General features: G+C 35.9%; 1 protein-coding gene across 4 annotated transcripts in view; it reads right to left on the reverse strand.

The window, feature by feature from the left end:
- LOC145243420 (cyclin-dependent kinase 20-like) overlaps positions 1-21,048 on the reverse strand; it is a 51,742-nt gene that overhangs the window by 28,366 nt on the left and 2,328 nt on the right. The window contains exons 2-6 of one of the 4 annotated variants that reach the window (XM_080106285.1): positions 15,218-15,307; positions 11,450-11,523; positions 6,967-7,006; positions 4,783-4,971; positions 1,707-1,828 (exon numbers count right to left, since the gene is read on the reverse strand). In XM_080106285.1, the coding sequence (XP_079962411.1) occupies positions 1,707-1,828; positions 4,783-4,971; positions 6,967-7,006; positions 11,450-11,523; positions 15,218-15,292 (500 nt within the window). In that variant the 5' untranslated portion in view covers positions 15,293-15,307. The remainder of the gene's footprint in view (positions 1-1,706; positions 1,829-4,782; positions 4,972-6,966; positions 7,007-11,449; positions 11,524-15,217; positions 15,308-21,048) is intronic. The other 3 variants (XM_080106284.1, XM_080106287.1, XM_080106286.1) reach the window with 3 other exon arrangements.

The raw sequence follows: 21,048 nt of genomic DNA on the forward strand, positions 1-21,048 counted from the left end.
TAAATTATATGCGAACAGTTAGGAATTTTTACTTAGCTTTGGGTTTTTTTTCTTGGATACTCGAGGCTAAAAAGCATGGTGGTCGTTTGTTTCACTTGGCCTCATACGGTCAAATGGCACTTGTGGTACCAAGATGCTATCTAATTAGGGAGACGGTGTGGGCTGATTTAGAGGGAGGGGGGGTCACTTAGTGAAAAGTGTTCCAGTTGGCGGCGCGACATATTTCTTTACATGTGTATCGTTTTTAGAGGTATTAATGTTAACAATTGAATACACGTTTCAAACAAATATGATGGAAATAAAATATTAATAGATATAACGTAAAAGTAATGACATACATAACGTACAAGGTGAAAAGCGGAAAAAACTGAAAAGGAAATGTGCAGTTGAAAAGTACAGCTTTAGGAAAGAATTTAAATAATAAACTTACGGTGCGTAAGGATTCGTTGAAATAAGTTTTAACCGTCGTGAAGGAAAACCATCAATAAATTGAGAATCATAGAGTTTTAGGTTTAATTCAATAAATCTAATTATTTATGGGTTTTTTTTTTAATATATGCAATAATTGAACATGCAATAAGTCTGGATTTATAACACGGTGGAAATGATATTTAAATAAGGTTTTCATGTCCTCTAAATAACTTAGCATAATTTCTTTTTTTACCGAGTTTGTCTTTACTATAGCATTGACTTATTAATTAAGTGACATGGCATTGTAAGCGGCGAAATAGTCTATTTAAGTGAAGAAAAGTTATCGGTTACAATATGCCTGAAAATGGAAAGAATATTAGCTTTAAATTATATGCGAACAGTTAGGAATTTTTACTTAGCTTTGGGTTTTTTTTCTTGGATACTCGAGGCTAAAAAGCATGGTGGTCGTTTGTTTCACTTGGCCTCATTCTCTTGTTTGGCTTTTCTCCAACATATTTACCTTCGAGTCGTATGTGAATATAAAATACTTTTTCTTCTAATTTATTCAAAAGTCGTCTGCCTCCATTTTCAATTTTCATTAGCTGATCAAACGCTAAGCCAATGGGTTGAAAAAAAATAAATAAATAGAAATATATCCCCCTTCACCAAAAAAAAAAAAAAAAATACTTAAATACATTTTTTCATATATACAAAAAAATCAAATAGTGTTTTAAAATCTAATTGGCTCTTAGCTTGTTCTGGCGGTTCTCATCAGCTACTGATCAAGCTAGAGTCAACATTACAGAAATCCGGGTCAAAAGATGCAGAAGTACCAATCTTTTTTTCGCCTATTCAAGCATAAGTTCAACTGCTTTTCAATATTTACTTTTTATGATAAGCTGTTAGCAGTTTTTTTGTTTTTTTAACAGATTTTTGTTTTATATCAACGGTTTTTTCCATTAAGTTTTTGGTTTAACCTTATGTTAACAGTTTTTGATTTCACTTTCAATAAGCCGTTCTTGTTCTTGCTCGCTATTAACATTTTTTGCTTTCTATTAACAGTTTTTGTTTCACTTTCTATCAAGTTTTTCTAGTTTTGGTTTCTTTGAGCAGTTTTTGTTTTGTTTCTTTAGCTTTCCATTAACATTCATGCAAACAAAATTTACTCACAATATTGATTTAGAAAACATTTATGAAAAAATACTTAGTTTAAATTACTCATATAAAATGTTAGATATAATTTGTGAATAGCTTTTTAACAGATTCATAAAAAAGTGTTTCCATTAGTTAGTTACCTGGTGGCCACTTGGTGGCTGTACTGGCGATCTCCAACATTCTGATAAACTCTTGCCAGACCAAAATCTGCAATTTTCAAGTGCCCATCTGAACTGATCAACAGATTAGCTGGTTTCAGATCCTAAAAAACAAAAATCTATATAAAGTTACGCATGTACACACACACACACACACACACACACACACACATTAGTAGCCTGGCAAGGCCACAGAGGAGACAATCAAGCAAACAAAAAAAAAAACCCTAAGCAAAATTCATCCCAAAGCAGTAAAACCAAAGCAGACTTACCAGGACACTATATATACAAATGTAGGCAAATGTGGGCATATTTTATTGGTTTGAAATATAGGTTCTTTTGACCAATTATCCTAAAATTTAAACCATCTTAAAAAAGCCTACAAATTTTCACATAGTTTTGTCCCATAGAACCAAAGATACAAGCATTACAATATTCAATTTGGTTACGAGTATATATATATATATATATATATATATATATATATATATATATATATATATATATATATATATATATATAGAGAGAGAGAGAGAGAGAGAGAGAGAGACAGAGACAGAGACAGAGAGAGATAGATAGATAGATAGATAGATAGATAGATAGATAGATAGATAGATAGATGGATAGACCACTTTTTGGGGGAATTTTATAAGTTCCAAATCTCAACGACTTTAACAAATAAAGGTTTGTTGGAAAGCTAATTACCGGAATTGTGTAGTGGGCTATGTGACATTTGTCCTTAAGGTCGCACATTAAGGGATCATCCATCAAGAGCCTATTTTTGGCCAGTTTTTTTACAGCCATAAAATGTTTCAATCATAGTCATTTGTTTTCCTATTTTTGCATATGAATTACAAAATATCTGATATTTCCCCAAAACCTTTGGCCTTGATGGAGAGGAGGCTAAAACTTGATGCTATGGTTTCAAATGATCTGAAATAACAGCAAGGGGAGACTTGATTCCAAATATTTCTCATATTTTATATCTCCCCTCTTTGATTTTCATACATAAAGTAAATTTCACAGTGTATAAGGATTATTTGATACTGGAGATATTCATAATTGTACTCTATTTTCAAAAGAGGGGAGATATAACATATGAGAAATATTTGGAATTAAGTCTCTCCTTGCTGTTATTTCAGATCATTTGAAACCATAGCAACAAGTTTTAGTCTCCCCCTCCATCAAGGCCAGTCGTTTTGGGGATATATATATATATATTTATATGATGTAAATTACAGAAATAATATTCTGACATGATAGAGAGATGAAAAATGAACAAACCAAATTATGTCTATCAACCACCAAATATTCACCGAGTATTCGCTGAGCTCCCAGTTCAGGATCCGTATTGAGGTAGTGATTGAGCTGAAGGTGGTTACATTGAATAGATGTCAGCTCTACTAAATAATCAAGTTAGCTGTATTGATTTTTTTTTTAAAGTTTTAAAATAAAGCTGTAATGTTGTTTTCTTTAGGGCGACAATTTTCTCGCTCTACCCTGTACTACTGACTAAAATCCCACCCCTTTACTATAGAGGTCTCTAAATGCTGAAACGCCTTCTACTCTAATAGTTTCTTCACTTCAAACTGTTAGATTTTGGAATTCCCTCTCGGTTTCCTGCTTTCCTGACTGTACTGACATGCAGAAGTTTAAATTTAATGTGAACAGTAATCTTGCTCATCTCTTCACATAGTCCTCAATAGATGTGACCCCAAATAGTAGCCCCTTATGTTCAAGTTGCAATATGTCTTGTTTGAGGTGAGCAAGAGTAAAAAACAACATATATAAACTAGCTGTAAAGACCCGGTGTCGCCAGGTTGAAACATATTAGTGCATCGATGGTTTTGAAAATACAACAAATATTGTAACCTGAAAGTGGACAATATGTTGGATTTATAACTCTCATAGCTTAAAGGGGAAACAACTCTCAGAGCATAAATAAATTTACTTTAGTTTTTGAAGGCAACTGTCGGCTAATAATAATTAAAAATAAATTAAATATAAATTAAATTAAAAATAAATAAATCAACTTTAAATAATATTTCTAATTAGACCAGTTAAAACAATTCTCTTGCTACAAACAATTAATAACATGGCGCTAATTATTAAAATAGATTTTCATTAATGCGATATGCAAATGAGGTTACTACTTAGATTCAAATTTCTTTTGAATAAATAGTATATATAGAAATCATGCTGGAATAAAAGTGTATAAGCATCTGTTTTCAGTATTAAAATTAATGTATGAATCAGTGTATTTTGTATATCTTCTCTATATAAATAAAATGAACTCATTTTTTCCCGTCGGATTTTGACCGTAATAGGATTAAAAATCAAGATATTTCATGCAAATATAATATGCACAAACGGCAGAACAATATCTTAGGTGTGTTATAGGCTTATTATTTCTCAAATTCCTCGATTATCTTAGATTTCTATACTTTTTCTGCTGAGAAGTCACGGCCAAAATCGGTTAAGATCAATGGAAGTGGTAAAATATTTTCTCTCTAATAAATTCCTCCTCCCCCTGCCACCACTTAACACCGTTTGGGGATCGTTCACAAGGAACAGTTGAGAAGAGAACACCGGTTTGGCTTCGTAGTTCTTTCATGTGAAGTTATTTAAAATCACTAAACTAAGCTGCAGTGCTCTGTGGCGTAGTGGTTAGCGTGCTGGACAATTCACATTATATTTTCACGTTTGCGCCGACCTACCGTAGTCGTTTTTTTTTTTTTTGTTTTTTTTTTTCCTAAACAACTGGAATGGACTTTTCTTGGTGGCCGAACTGTTAACATTGCAGATGTTTTTTTTTTTTCACACTTTATTTTCCTACTTTTACTCATGACTCCGGGTTTGATCCTTCCTACTTACCTACCATAACATTTTTTAAAACTCCCCCCCCCCGTCCCGGAAACAAACACTCGGGCAACGCCGGGTACCCCCGCTAGTATTAATTAAATTGTGAATAAACAAACAGACAAATATGACTTTATTATAATAGATGTATAGTAAGATTATTATTAGAAGTGAAGAAAGGCAAGATTAATCCACTTACTCTGTGCATAATGTTGTTTTCGTGACAGAAGGCAACTCCTTTCAGTAACATGAGCATGTATGATTTGATTTGGGCCTCCGTCAGTGGCTGCTCAGAATTGTGCACGACTTCCCAAAGATCTGACAGCATGTAGTCGAAGACAAGCACAAAACCAGCACCATGCGGAAACACATCCAAAAGTCTTACAACCTGGAAAATGAGAGTAAGACTTATGAGATGTACCAACGGAAAGAAACAACACTGTCTTATCAGAACTGGCAACATGGGTAGGTAGTGTACGAGCCCTTTCTAATCTCGCACAAAAACACGTGTTCACATTTCAAGCTACTTTTCTGGTCATATACATACGCGCACACAAACATACGCGTGCACGTACACACACGTACATATATTCACGTTCGCGTACATACACTTACATTCACGTGCATATACATACACGCTAACGTACACACATGTACTCACATATACATACATGACGCACACATGGGCAACGTCACTTTCCCTTTAAAGGAAATCCACACATACGCAAAAGACCACCGGAAACAACTATAAAAGCAAGAGCAATAAGCTGCTTCCTTCTTTTCGAACCAGCTTCCGACCTGAACGGTCAACGGACCAATCACGCGCCCCGAAAGGGCGCGTTCGCCCGTGCACCTCACACCACCTGCTACTGTGTGGGGCAAGAGTCAACAGATAGTACATACACTTTATATGCTTTCTCTCTCCATGAACTGGATTGACTTTCTCACTCTTTTTTCCCTTTTGCTTTGGTCCATCAACCAGACAAGTTCGCGTCTACAACTTGTGCTTGAGAACACCTCCGCATAACTGACTGCTAACATGTGCACACAGCTTTACTGATGTCAACCCTCTACCTTTTTCTTTGTCTACACGCTGGACTGTCATTCCCATTTCCACTACATTACTCACTCCTTAGTCCACGCGTGGACATGAACACATGTTACACCTAAAACATTCATTTTTCCACAGAAAATAAACGACATGTTTATTTTATCCAGCAATTGAGTTTTGTTTCCTTCTTTCCATTTGTTTCATTATTTTCTTTAGTAGCGAGTTAGGATATTTATATCCTGGCCCGCAACAGTAGTGACATTCACAATAACAAGTAGCAGATGATGTTTATAAATAGATTATATTTTGGTATAACTAAAAAAATTTATGCATATTGTTTGGATTCTTCAGACTACTGTTCTCATCTTGAGTGTCATTTTCACAACATTTCAGCTAATGTAACCTCTGACCTTCTTCAGGTGTATCTTGTTGAACTTGGAAATGTTTCTACCAAATTCGGAAATCTGCATGGAATTTCAAACGGAACCCTTTGTTTACTTCACGGAGGTATCATGTTCTTGTTCTGTCAGCCACGACGGGATAGAAGTCCTAAGTAATTTGCAATTGTATTTTTCAGTCGCCCACACTAAAGGATTAGGAGAATATCACTTTACAATTGAATTTTTCCAAGTACTCTAACCACTACACCATTTTGAACGATTCTAAGACAAATTTTAGAAGCCTTAAATCTATTTTATTTTTAGATATAAATATCACTATTTATTACCAGATGGGTGACCATTTGGGAAGGATAGGTACTGTATATACCTTCTGGAAAGGTTGGGCATGAGGCCGGCACCCTCACCCTGAAAAAAGAACTCCTCGCTACAAAAGCATCTACAAAGTTTGTGGATGGTCCATGCTCCTTCAGGAGCTCAAGGCTATGTTGTTGTTGTCAACCAAAATTTTTTTACATTAGACTTGAAGACGACCATATTGTAGTCAGATGGGAAGCAGGCCAGCAGGACAGAGTTCCCCAGGTGGGCAATTCTAAGAATGAAGCTTTGTTCATGGAATTTGTGTTTAGATTTAGGCACATATAGAGAATAGTTTTGTGGTTGTTGTCACTAGATGAGCTTTTTTGTGAAAGTTTGACAAGGGGGAGAGGAGACCATAGATTGAAGCTCAGACGAGCACTTGCCATGAAAATAACAGAGCAGAGACACGCTTGCAACATCTCTTTTGTGGGGAAAGAGGTTGCAAGAAAGAAAAAAGAGCATCAGCTACTGGGTTTGGAAGTCTGTTTTGAATTTTGTCAAAGCAGTACATGACAATAATTATGCTATGTTTTCACACACTTATAATGCATAAGCACAGAGTAAAATAACTTACGTAAGGATTATCTTCAATCTGTTGCAACGCTTTGATTTCTCTAGAAAGCAAAAAATATATACGATATATATATATATAATCGATAAATTTCACAAAGTGAGATTCCAATGTTTCGCATGAAAGTCAATTTGCAAGCAAAATGTCTATGATGCAAAAAGTAAAGTCAGCTAAATAAATGTTTTAATTGCTTTTTGGTTTCAACAAAATATTATTAACATATAATCATATTCAGTCTTACATCAGTTTTACATGTGCTGAATAGCTTATAATAAACATGATAAAAACATCAAAACAAACCAAAAGAATGACAACAGAGAACATTTAAAAATTGACTAAAAACAAAAGCTATAACTGGATTAATTGATAGTGTAGGGAACAGAATTATCTTCCCTTGAGGATTAATTATTTTCTGTGTTAGATTTATGCCCCTTGATAAAAAGGACTTAGATTCCTTTGGCAAAAAAAAAAGTAGATCATCAAATCTCATTGCCAACACATGATATTTAAAAAAAAAAATTTTTTTTTAGTTTATATATAAATATATATATGTGTACACACACACATATATATATATATATATATATATATATATATATATATATATATATATATATATATATATATACATACATATATGTGTGATCGTTTATGTATATTCATGTTTATTTAATTCATTTATTTGTTTATTTTCTATTGTTTTTGTTAGTTTTAAAACTATTTTGTATCGCTATCCTAGAGTAATATATATATGTGTGTGTGTGTGTGTGTGTGTGTGCATATATGTGTGTACACATATATATATTTATATATAAACTAAAAAAAAATTTAAAAAAAAAAAACACTAACCTAGATTTAAAACAGATCAAGAAACTAAATATCCAGGCTAAATAGAGCACACACAAAGGAACAGGTCAATCAGAGGTCAAATAGGCCTTTGTCTGATAAATGCATGCCCATTGGATGATAGGAAGGGCGTGGTGGATACTAGAAAGCTGATTGGCTAACTAAAATCTCAATAGAAGATGCTCATATAAAAACGACAAACAACCACAGAATTCGCGCATAAGCCTGACGAATCCTATAGTGGATGAAACGTGGAATATTCAAGGATGGAATACTGTTGCCATATCTGGGCAGGAGCTGCCAAAAACAGCCTATCATGCCTTGACAGAGTACAAAATAGACTTCGTGGTTTAGTGGGGGATGCCCTTTTCTCTACCCTGCAACCCCTCTCCCACAGAAGAGACGTTGCGAGCCTATCCTTGTTTTATCGTTATTTTCATGGCAGGTGCTCGTCTGAACTCCAATCTCTGGTCCCCCCTCGCCAATCTTTCACGAAAAACACCCGTCTAGCTGAATCCACTGTGAAAAATTTCCCCCACTCTATATCTGTGCCTAAATCAAAACGAGGATTTCATGAGCAAAGCTTCTTTCTTAGAACTGCACGCCTGTGGAACTCTGTTCCGTCTGCCTGCTTCCCTCCGGACTACAACTTGGATGTCTTCAAGTCTAATGTTAACAAATTCCTAATGAACCGCCCCCCCTAATTAAACACTTCATAAAATCTCCTCACTAACGTGATGTACTTACAATAACCCTTATCCCTGAGTGGCTTCCGGGCCTTGATAAGTGGTGATCACTGTGTAAAAAAAAAAAAAAAAAAAAAAAAAAGTGTAGCTTAATCGCCATATACATTTTATAACTTACTAACTAGCTCTACCTATGTATTGAGCACTTTTGAAGTAAACACTTAAAGTTTACGCATAAATCTATACTTTTGTATATAAATTTTATTTGAATAAATTAAGTAGTTATATATATATATATATATATATATATATATATATATATATATATATATATATAGTAGCAGGCCACTCAGAATTGCCTGGTCGTACAATATGCTTCAATATGATATTTTAATGTATGCAGATTTCGTATTTATTTTTATTATTATTATTATTATTATTATTATTATTATTATTATTATTATTATAGAGCCAATTCTCTATTGATTATTATATTGTACCCAATATATTGTAGTGGCATTCCGGCATCGCCTGGACATAAAATATGTTTAATTGGCTGTCTTCAAGTCCAACATAAACAAATTCTTGATGAACCGCCCCCTTAAGTAATCCAATCTAACAAATTTCCATTAATGACGACTATTACAATATTATCCCATTGATTACTGTACATTCAATAACCCTTAACCTCGAGTGGCCTCAGAGCCTTGATAAATGGTGCCTCCTATGTAATATATATATATATATATATATATATATATATATATATATATATATATATATTTTAATTCATGCAGATTTCGTATTTATTAATATTGAATCGATTTTCTATCAATTATTATATTATACTCAATATATACTAGTGATTTCAAAAGTAAAAACACCAAAAATAAGACTTGGGTGCCATCAGCTAGAATCGAAACCAAAACATATAGCTCTCCAATCTATCTATTACTACCTGACCTTAATCCATATGCGTACAAAAACTGCAAAAAAATGATGATGTTTAATCCATAAGTGTATATTTTCTCATGTGTACAAGAACACTTTATATGCCTGCCAAGTAACAAATTCTGCAATTATTTTTTTTTCCGGCTAAAGACCAAATCAAATTTTTTTCCCACGGGTTCAAATTCCCTATATATTAAGTTTCAAGTATGTATACCAAAAATTGACGGATGAGTTTGGTAGAGATCATTCTTCACACAGACGGACAGGCGAGCAATGTCACAAAAAAAAAAAAAAGCAAACAAAAAAAACCCTCATATTTTAATTGAATATAAAAGAGTTGTCTCCCTTAATTGAATATAAAGAGGATTGTCTCCCTTAAAATTGAAATTTTATTTGTTTTTTCTGTATTAGTTTTAAAAATAATTGTGCAAACAAATTAAACACTAAAATGACTTCACTACATCCTGGGTTACACCGTGTAGCTACTTCTAACATTTAATAAAGTAAAACAAAATTGTTTGTTTTTGATTAATTTTTTTCAAAATTAAAACTACAAAGGATGTTAGAGACAAATTTGATAATTTTTTTAATATTCATTCATTTCAGAACTATTTGAAATATTTAATAGCAGTAAAGTGTAAAGTGCTATTTCTGTGTTGGCTCCTGTATTTCCACATGGTCCCTTCATTCAGCAACGATCACTGACCCCAATGTTGTGTGCTGTAGATTTCTTTTCTTCCATTTTCTCTTCTTGTTCTGGCCGTGTCTTCATCTCCCATGCATTGGCGACTGCTGGGGGAAGGGAGAAGTGCGTGGGTTCACAAGTATATATATAAAAATAAGACAACGCCAAAGACAATACCAACTCCCAACACATTCTGTAAATATTACTTGCACTCTGCACGCATGTGTGTGTAACACAATCGATTCTCTAAATGCTAAGGTCCACATGTTTGTCAGTCGGTTGATCAATTCGTTTCCCCATCTCCTCTCAGCCACAATCTGCCTTCAACTAAGTCAAACTTGCAACTTTCCTCGACCATGCCTAACTAACAACTGTCCTTTACTCTGTTAACCAAAACTCTCCACAAACTATACCCAACTGTTGTAAGGACTGTTGCAAAACTCACAGCAACACCTAAAACTGCCCACACATTAACTGTAAATATATATTCAGTCCTTTTGTTCTCATCATTTTCCACATCTTGATTACAATCCCACCTCAGCTCTCCTTTGTGTGCATTGGTGAACAAATTTTGATGCTCATTCATTCTTTTTGTAGACTGTTATTCTCATCTTCATAATTATCCACAACTCATCCTCTAGCCTTTTTCAGAGCCAGAGGATGAATTGTGGATAGCTGGCCAGAGCCAGGGGATGAAGCCAGAAGATAGAGCTAAAGGATGAGTTGTAGATAGCTGACCAGAGCCAGGGGATGAAGCCAGAAGATAGAGACAAAGGATGAGGCATAATGGAGAGAGGCATTGAGTCTCTACGGTTCTAGGTGAGCATTGTCTGAAGATAGCGGTTTCAATCCTATAGAGTGTGCATTCCATTAACATGGACTTGTAGCTAACACTTACTATTGAAGACTGTGACATGTTAGCCAGAAAATTGCAGCGGAGATGAGAAAGCAATAGCTTGCAGGATGGAGCATAGAAGGCATCCGATTTTATGTGCACAACAAAATTTGTTGAGAAGCTCAATAAAAAAAAAAAACAACAAAAAACGTTGCAGGATCTAAGTAAAGCAACACAGACATTAGTAAGAGAAATAGGCATCAAAGTGATAACCATGAAGAAAGCATCAAAACGAGTATCAAATTGGTGTTCAGACATTTCTTGTAGGATGCCATGAAGATCCTCAAAGATATGCATTTTAAAAATCCTGTTCAAAAGGTATCAAATTTATCTCAAACAACTCATCCCTATCTTATAAAGAAATACTATAAGAATGTAATGAGACTTTGCTGATCTTATCTAATGAAATGAGAGAACATTTACCTTAAGGCTGTACAGGGAATTCCATCTTCAGGTTTCTTTAACCGAACCTTTTTTAAGGCAACTGTTTCACCACTCTGCATGAAAATTAAATACTTGAATAAATGATCATAAAAATCAAAATAATCCAGCACAATAGACTGTGAACATTCATCTAATTTACATTAATACACAAATATATTGTCATTTTACATAGAGTTGGTTAACGTTATCTTTCAGGTGTCTGGCTTTGTGCATAGTTATGAGTGTCCTGGATTTTTTATGCCAGTTCCTGATCTTTGTTTTAGATTTCTATTTTTTTTTTTTACTTGGGAGACACCACTTATCAAGATCCAGTGGCCACTCAAGGATAAGGGTTAATGAATGTAAGGTGGTAGTGTACTAATTGTTCCTATTTACTTGCCTCCCTACGAGGGCAGAGTTGGACACAATGTTGGTTTTTAATGTGGGAGAAATCCAACCCCCCAAAAAGAGGCACTCTGGATAGGAACAAAAATAAAAATTGTCTCAGTGATGAAGGGGTTCTCCTCCACTGATTGAGGACAGAAAAGATAAAGTGTAGCATCAGAACAGATACTACACTCTGATCTTGGCCCGAACGCCAGATTGGGTAGAATTTGATTATTTATGGGGACGACTCAACAGTAACTTGTTTACTTTGGATTTGAAGGCTACCATGTTGTATTCAACCGAGAAGCAGGCTAGCAGAACAGTATTCCACAGGCAGGCAGTTCTGGGAAAGAAACTTTGTTCATGGAATCTGCATTTAGATTCAGGCACAGATAGAGAGTGGGGGAAATTGTTTAAAGTGGTTGTAGTTAGTCAAGTGTTTTTTTTGTGAAAGTTTGGTAAGAGGGAATCATAGATTGGAGTTTGGTGGAGCACTTGCCATGAAAATAACGATATAGCAGAGATAGGCTCATAACATCTCTTCTGTAGAGAAAAAGGTTGCAGGGAAGAGAAAAAGGCATCACCTACTAGATTTCGAAGCTGGTTTTGAATTCTATCAAGGCAAGATAGGTAACTTCGAGCAGTTCCTGCCCAGATGCAGCAATAGTACTTCATTTTAGGATGTACCTGGCTCTTGTACAGATAGAGGACTGCATCAGAAGTGAAATATCTACTGGAGCAGTGGAGTGATCCAACCATTTTTCCAGCGATTTGGGCAACAGATTTCATGTATGTATTCCATTATGAAATATCATAAGAAGTCTAGATGTTCATTCTTTTTATTCTGCTAAGTAATCTACTTTAAGTGAGTTTTCTTATTCTTCTTACATGGTAGGCATTAAGTGTTATTGTAATAGGAAAATTTTTTACAGGGACAAACCTCTACGGTTAAGAAATTGCTTATAAAATTATATGAAATAAAGAGATAAGTCACTGTATGAAAAGTCACTTTTTGAAAACTTCCAGTCAGCTGTACAGATAATTCCATCTTCAGGTTTCTTTAAACGAACTTTTTTTAAGGCAACTGTTTCACCACTCTGCATGAAAATTAAATACTTTAATAAATGATCATAAAAATCAAAATAATCCAGCACAATAGACTGTGAACATTCATCGAATTTACATTAATACACAAATGTATTGTCTTTTTACATAGAGTTGGTTAACATTATCCTTCAGGTGTATGGCTTTGTGCATAGTTATGAGTGTTCTGGCAGAGTATGCAGGAGAGTGTGCATTCCCTGAACATAGAGATGTAACTAACACCTACTATTGTGAATATGTCTTGTTTTTATTCAACTACTTAATAACTTAGTCATTCTTTATTTTGTGCTATAACGAACTAATGACGAGGATGGGATTAATCTGTTACATGACACAAAAAAGAATGATAAACAGAGAAATTAAGTAATAGAACAAGAACAAGACGTATTTAAAAACAGTAGGTGTTAGCTACAGTTTAATGGATATACACCCTCCCCCGCATGCTCTGCACACCTTCTTTTATATCTACGGGTGACTGGACATCATGTGGTATAAGCCATGTCACAACAAAAGTAAAGACCTTGTTATATCTATATAAATAAAACAGTAGATGTATGTGTGTGTGTGTGTGTGTGAAAATATTTAACTCTTAAACTACTGGTCACATAACATTGAAATTAACAGAAAATAGTAATCATACACCAAGGATGGTTTATGACGAGTAAAATCTTTGTTTGGATGAATGAAGAATGCGTACAGAAATATGACAGCAAGTTGAAATGCAAACTGTTCATTTTTATTTCAACATGCCAATATATTTCTATTACTTTTTTTTTTTACATGGGGGGGGGGTCACCACTTATCAAGGCCCAGAGGTCACTCGAGGATAAGGGTTAATGGGTATACATTAGTAATTGTGATTTTAGCTTAGTAAAGATTAGTGGGAATTTTGTAACTTGGATTACTTAGGGGGACGGTTCAATAAGAACTGGTTCATGTTGGACTTGTAGACAATCAGATTGTAGTCAGCTGGAAAGCAGGCAAACGGAATAGAATTCCACAGGCGAGCAGTTCTAAGAAAGAAACACTGTTCATGGAATCTATGTTTAGGTGTAGGAACAGATAAAGAGTGTGGGAAATTGTTGATATTGGTTCTAGCTAGACGAGTATTTTTCATGAAAGTCTGAAAGAGGTTGCAGGGAAGAGAAAAGGGCATCCTTCACCCGGCTACAAATTCTATTTTGGACTCTGTCAAGGCAGGATAAGCTGCTTCTAGCAGCTCTTGCCTAGATGTGGCAACAGTACTTCATTGTTGGCCGTATCTGGCTATTATATAGGTAGAGAATTGCATCAGGAGTGAGCTATCTACTGGAGCGGTAGAAGATCTCACCATTTTTCCAGCGACTTTGGCAACGTGTTTGATTTGATATACGTGTTCCATTTCAGATCAGGAGTAAAGGTCAAACCCAGAAGCTCGTCAAAACATGAAGCCTCCCCAAGACGAGAGCCATTCATTTCGATTGATGGCAGCTGGGCAACAGAATGTTGATGATGTGAAGATAGAAGCTTGGTTTTAGATGCATTAAAAGTAACCAGCCACTTTTTTCCCCATTGTACCACATACTCAAGATCAGAGGAGAGAGAGAGAGTCAGAGAGAACTCAGTCGTTTACGGTCTTCGAATTGCTTATTATCATTCATAGCTTTAAGTGGTTTAATTTTAAATATTTTTTATCCATTTGTCGATAGCTCAAATGTAGAGAATGCGGCTGGAGCACTAAATGTTTTGGTTTCAATTCTAGCTAATGACACCCAAGTCATTTTTTTTTAATCAGTATTATATATATATATATATATATATATATATATATATTATATATATATATATACATATATATATATATATACATATATATATATTATATACATATATATATATATATATATTTTATTACCGTTTTATCTGTTTTAGTTACACATGTTTCCGTTACCAAATCGTATCAACGATCCAGCAATTTCGTCAGACTTGAACAGAAGTGGTTATTATGATTTGGAAAGAGGATATTAGAAGAAGACGATGGAAAAAAAAGGGGGGGTCTCAATTTTGATCTGACAACATTTAAGTTTTAAGATTTAATAATTAAATAAATAAATAAAGACATCGAACACGGGCGAAGTTGAGTTTAAAATCTTTAGCCAGATATGAGATATATATATATAAATAGAGAATTAGCTCTATAATAATAAATATGAAATCTGCATGAATTAAAATATATTTAAGCATATTTTACGACCAGGTAAGGCTAGTAATTACAATAAATAATGAAGGAATTCTCACCTGTTTGAATTTGGCCTTGAAAACAATCCCATGAGCACCTTCACCAATATTTCCCAGGATCGTATACTGCTCCATGCTTCAAAGCAAAACCTGTACAATGAGGAAGAATTTTATAATTGTTGTTATTATCTTTCTAATAATCAACATAATCATATTTGATTTAACGTCTGTTTTACATGCTGGGCATGTGTTGAACAGTTTATAAAAAAAGTGATTTACATGTTAACCTATCTCTGAACAGGTCTTTATTAATCCCTCTTCCTCACAGATCCAATATTAATATTTTCTCTGAAGTTTTCTTTGACCTTCCCCAGTGAACTGACCCTACTACCTCAATTGTTTTCCATCTACTAACTGGAAAACTCTCATTCATTCTTTCAACATGACCATACCATCAAAGTCTACTGCTGTGCACACATCTCCCTATACTGTTCATATTTAAACTTCCTCTGAAATCAACAGATATAAGCCTGTCTTTAAGACTCACATTACACATCTATTGTATCATTATCATATAATTCTCTCCATACAATGTATGTCCCCAACCCGCATTGACAAGGTTTCACTTTTATACATCATCACAATGTGTATAAATGTGTTACCGACTCGGCTGACAGTGGTAATGCTTTGCTGGTTAGTAATTGCAGAAGTTCCCTGAACTTACTTCATACACTCTTAACCCTTTCACTTTCATTTTCCTTCTATCATTCCTTTTAAGCATATCTTAGATAAACTAGTTTCATACTTTTTAATATGCTCAAAGATTTTTATAGCACCTTGCTTTTGATTACTGGAGTGACTAGTGTTAGAACCGTTATCTGGTGATATTCTTCCATTGAGATGTGATCCAGGAGTCTGCTGTCGGTCCTGAATCTTATTATACAATTTTGAAAATGTTTCTATTTTTAGCAGCAATGAAGTTTTTCAATTTGTGCACTCCAGACTATAAAATACAACTGGAAATCAGGGGTGTGAGTTCTGTTATGGAAGCGTTGATTTAATTTTAATAAAATAAAATATGCATTAAGTGCGCTTGAAAGTCAAATTACAACGCAATATTACTAAAAAAATAAACAAATATTTTACTTGTTTGAAATTAGTAACTTAAATATATTTCGGCAAACAAGTAAAATATTTGTTTATTTTTGTAATATTGCATTGTAATTTGGCTTTCAAGCGCACTTGATGTGTATTTTATTTTATACAACTGGAAGTATATAAATGTACTAAGCTAAAGCTAATGTGATGTAGTGCTCTTCTTGTAGCCAATAATAATTTGCTTTTCTCAAAGACTGCCCATCTTATGTTTATTTTTTGTGTAGTTGTAGTAAAGTCAGAGATTAATTAAATTCTGAGTGATGTTAATAACAAGATTCTGGGTGTCGCTATCAAACTCCGTCTTTTGGTAACAATAAATGGAAAAAAAAGGGGGGGGGGTAAACAACAAAGGAGCAATAAGATAGGAGCAAATAACAAACTAGACCCAGAAAATAATCGTCCAATTTTATTAATAAAAGAAAATAAAAACCGTTGCTTTTACTTTTGAAAGCACGGTTAACTTAAGTAACAATTTACAAACACAGAAACATAAAATACATAAAAAAGGGAGACAGTTCTTTGAATGAATTATCGCCCTGAGCGATACAAACAAAATGAAGAAAAACAATACAAACAAAACAGAGAAAACAGGGTTCATGTCGATTTTCTACCTGAAAACGATGAACAAAACAAAATATCAGATTTGAAGAAAAGCCTGAAAACAAAGAACATACAATAAAAATTCAATATAAATTGACTTTCATAAAATGTCTTCAAAGTCTCCCTTTTCAGTGTCTTATTCTGATATTTTCTTCCTTTAAATAAGTTTTTTTTTTTTTTTTTTACACGGTGGTCACCACTTATCAAGGCCCGGAAGCCACTCAGGGATAAGGGTTATTGCAAGTACAGTACGTTAGTGTGGAGATTTGATGAAGTGTTTACTTAAGGGGGCGGTTCATTAGGAATTTGTTAACGTTGGACTTGAAGACATCCAAGTTGTAGTCAGGTGGGAAGCAGGCAGGCGGAACAGAGTTCCACAGGCGTGCAGTTCTAAGAAAGAAGCTTTGTTCATGGAATCCACGTTTTGATTTAGGCACAGATGAAGAGGGGGGGATTTTTCACAGTGGATTCAGCTAGACGGGTGTTTTTCGTGAAAGATTGGCGAGGGGGGACCAGAGATTGGAGTTCAGACGAGCACCTGCCATGGAAATAACGATAAAACAAGGATAGGCTCGCAACGTCTCTTCTGTGGGAGAGAGGTTGCAGGGTAGAGAAAAGGGCATCCCCACTAAGCCATGAAGTCTATTTTGTACTCTGTCAAGGCAGGATAGGCTGTTTTTAGCAGCTCCTGCCCAGATATGGCAACAGTATTCCATCCTTGGACATACTTGGCTTTTATATAGATAGAGAATTGCATCAGTAATGAGATATCTTCTGGAGTGGTAGAAGGATCCCACCATCTTTCCAGCGACCTTGGCAACAGATTTGATGTACGTGTTCCATTTCAGATCAGAAGTAAAGGTCAAACCCAGAAGCTTGTCAAAACTCCTAGACGAGAGCCATCCATTTCAATTGATGCCAGATGGGGATCAGAGCGTTGATGATGTAAGTCACTTCTAACTAAATTCTTTTACTTATATGAAACCTTCAAAAGGTTAAATGGTCTTCCTTTTTTTTCTTTTTTTTTTTTTTCTCAAAAAGGTAGTTCTTTCTTTTCCGTCTATAGAAAGGTTTTAAATTAACTGCCAGGGATTCTTTTTTGTGAGTACATTGATAAATCAAGTAGATTGATCAATGGAGACCAAAACACGTCCCCTCTCTAAGGACAGTCTTCTGGTACTGATTTTAAAATGGGTGGAGGAGGAATTCCACCCTCAAACACCCAACCAACACTTAACTCTCTTCTTCCCCTGGCCGGCTACTACAGTGTCCACAGTATGCCAAATAGGTGATGATGATGATGATGATGATGATGATGATGATGATATGAGTCGGTTAGCAATGCTGACCTCCTCACTCCACTCTGACAAATGTCTATGAAATAAGATAAATGTCTACAGAATAAGAGACAATGAAATGGAGTTTCATTCTATATTCAAAAGCAACTTTATTTGTTATCTTTGTTAGCAGAGTGTACATGAGAGAAATGTTCTTGTGTGTAAGGATAGTATGAATATTATACCGGCTTGTTGATGGAGAGAATAGTTCAGTTTACATGTGTTGTAGTCAGTAGTAGTCAGAATAAAGAATTAGACAGTTCTGTGTCGTAGATAAGCTAAGCCAGTTAACGGAGAAAGAAAAGGAAAGGTATTCAGTGTTTACGTGTTGTAGCAGATAGGAGTATTATGAGTTAAAAGTGTAGTCATCAGGACTTAGGGTTAGTGCATATTTTCTTGCTAGTGTGTACAAAGAAGATCCCTCCCCTCCAGGGTGGTGTTACACCAACACATAAAGTCTGCCTTCCCTTGCGAGTGCAGGAGAAGGCTGCCATGTTTAGGAGTTCATTTATAAAGATCCTCAAACCTCCCTTATACCAGCCGTCCCACATGGAAGGAAATCGAAAATGAGTGCTCAGATCTGAGACTGACACGGGTACACCAGATACAGGGTACTTGCCCTTTAAAACGGCTTGATGGCATAATGGATGCAAAGAGATGGCCTTGTAGTTGTTTGCCAGAAGAGTCCTCTTCTCCCACTATGAGATGCAATGAAACCAATACGCTGTTGTTCTAGTGATAACTTAACGCCAGTACTATATATTTATAAACAAATGACCCAACAATGTTTTTATCAATATTTTTTTACTATTATATTCATTTGTTAATTGTCTGTATTTTTGAGATGAGGTGTTTTCATTGATTGAGATTGTTGGACTGACTTCCTCATCTTGGTTGTTATTGTCACAACGTTTCAGCCGTTTTGCCCTCCGGCCTTCGTCAGGTGTTTTGTATCGAACTGGGGAACCGTTTGTTAGGAGTCTTGAACCCAACCCTTTATTATTATTACGGGGGTACCGTGTTCGGACTCCAGCTAGGCTCTGGGACATAGTTGCTGATTCTCTGTTTTGGATGTTACTTTTTTCACTGCCTTTGTTCAGGATTGAACTCAGCACCTTTGAGAGAAAACCTTGAATAACAACATAGGTTTAACATTAACAAAAACCAACTAAGAATTCTCCTAGTGACATATGGCCGAGTAGTCCTAGACGTTGTATCAAAGTTTAAAGTTACCCTAGAGCAGCTGGTTGCGAGGGCAGGATAATAGAGCAGAAGGTCCTGACTGCGTTGAAGCAGGTCATCTGCAACAACTCACTGGGACTCAATGGTCTGCTCTAAGAACTGTATTTGAGGCTGTTACCCATGTTCATACCATGTCTGATGGATGTGTTCAACCATTGGTTTTATGAGGGTCCCATCCTGGGTCAAACCACCAAGCGAGTGACCACATTTTTGAAGAAGTGGGATAGGCATGGCAGGGAAAAGCTAGATGATTACAGGCCCATAACTTCGCTAAACACAGGGCTAAAGATTTTGGCCAAGGTCCTACCGAATTGGCTGCAGGTTGTTATCAGAACTATCGAGCAGAAATTATCGAGCAGGTCTATGCCATGAAATGGAGATCGACTCAAAACAACTTGCACCTGATCTGTATGATCCTAAAGGAAGGGATAGAAGATGACATAGAAGCCACGCTGATCAATTTAGATCAGTCTAAAGCTTTTGATAGGGTCAACCATTGCTTCCTAGCATCTGTTTTAGAGACCACCAGATTTAAACTGGACTTCCGCAAATAGATCTCTGTCATATACTGCGCGCCAACGGCAATGTTACAGGTAAATGGAGAGCGCTCAAAATCTTTCGCCATTTCAGTGTGTCAGGGCTGTCTGCTGTCACCCCTGCTTTACGCCCTTGCATTGGAGTCACTACTTTGCAAACTAAAGTGGGGGGAGGCAAATCCTGGCCCACATGGTATTGCTTTGTTTGGTGGATCGAGAACCAGCATTCACCAATGACATCACTGTCTTTGTGTCGTGCTTTCAAGACATTGAGGCGATGATAGAGATGCTCACACAGTACGGACAGATCACAGGAGTCAAAATTAATGCACCAAGTTGGTTAGTCTGCAGTTGGAGGCACGGAGGGGCACCACTACCCTTCTGACTCCCTTCAGCTGGACAGACGGCCCAGTTTGGATCCTCGACATGTTCAGACCGAGTCCCCAACTCAGAAAATAATCGGTCAGAGGTATGGTCAAAGGTCAAAGCCACAGTCAACTTGTGGGTTCAAAGGAAACTTCTCTTAAAAGGTAGAGCAGAGGCGTGCGCCACTTATATCTTTCCTCTCATCTTCTGCTGACTAGCAGTACTTCCTCTGTCTGTGAATTACGTAAAATCTCTGCAGTACCAGCTGTCCTCGCTTCTTTGGGACAAGGGTAGGTATTGGGTTTGCAGACAGGTCTGCGTTCAACATCCGTGTGAGGGAGCCCTGGAATTGCTCAACTTTAGATGTCATTGAGATGTGGAGAGATTGGCTTTCCTGAGTCAAACCTTGACAGAAGAGTCGGCGTGGAATCTTGCAGTCGAGGGCACCTTTCCTGACTTAATCCTGAATCACTCAGCCGAGGCTAGTCGCAAACGGTGGAGTAACACACAGTTCATCAGGGAGTGTAGGGCTACACTCAGGAAACTCCCAAGGTCCAGCTCGTCGAGCTTGAGGTTATCACAGGAGGAGATCTGCTCACAGTGGAGCTGGGCTCCAGGTTCATGTCATCTCAACAACTCTGAGTTTTCCTTG

This window comes from Euprymna scolopes, chromosome 22 (genome assembly GCF_053919585.1).
Source record: "Euprymna scolopes isolate OS-2025 chromosome 22, ASM5391958v1, whole genome shotgun sequence".
NCBI classification, from domain to species: domain Eukaryota; kingdom Metazoa; phylum Mollusca; class Cephalopoda; order Sepiida; family Sepiolidae; genus Euprymna; species Euprymna scolopes.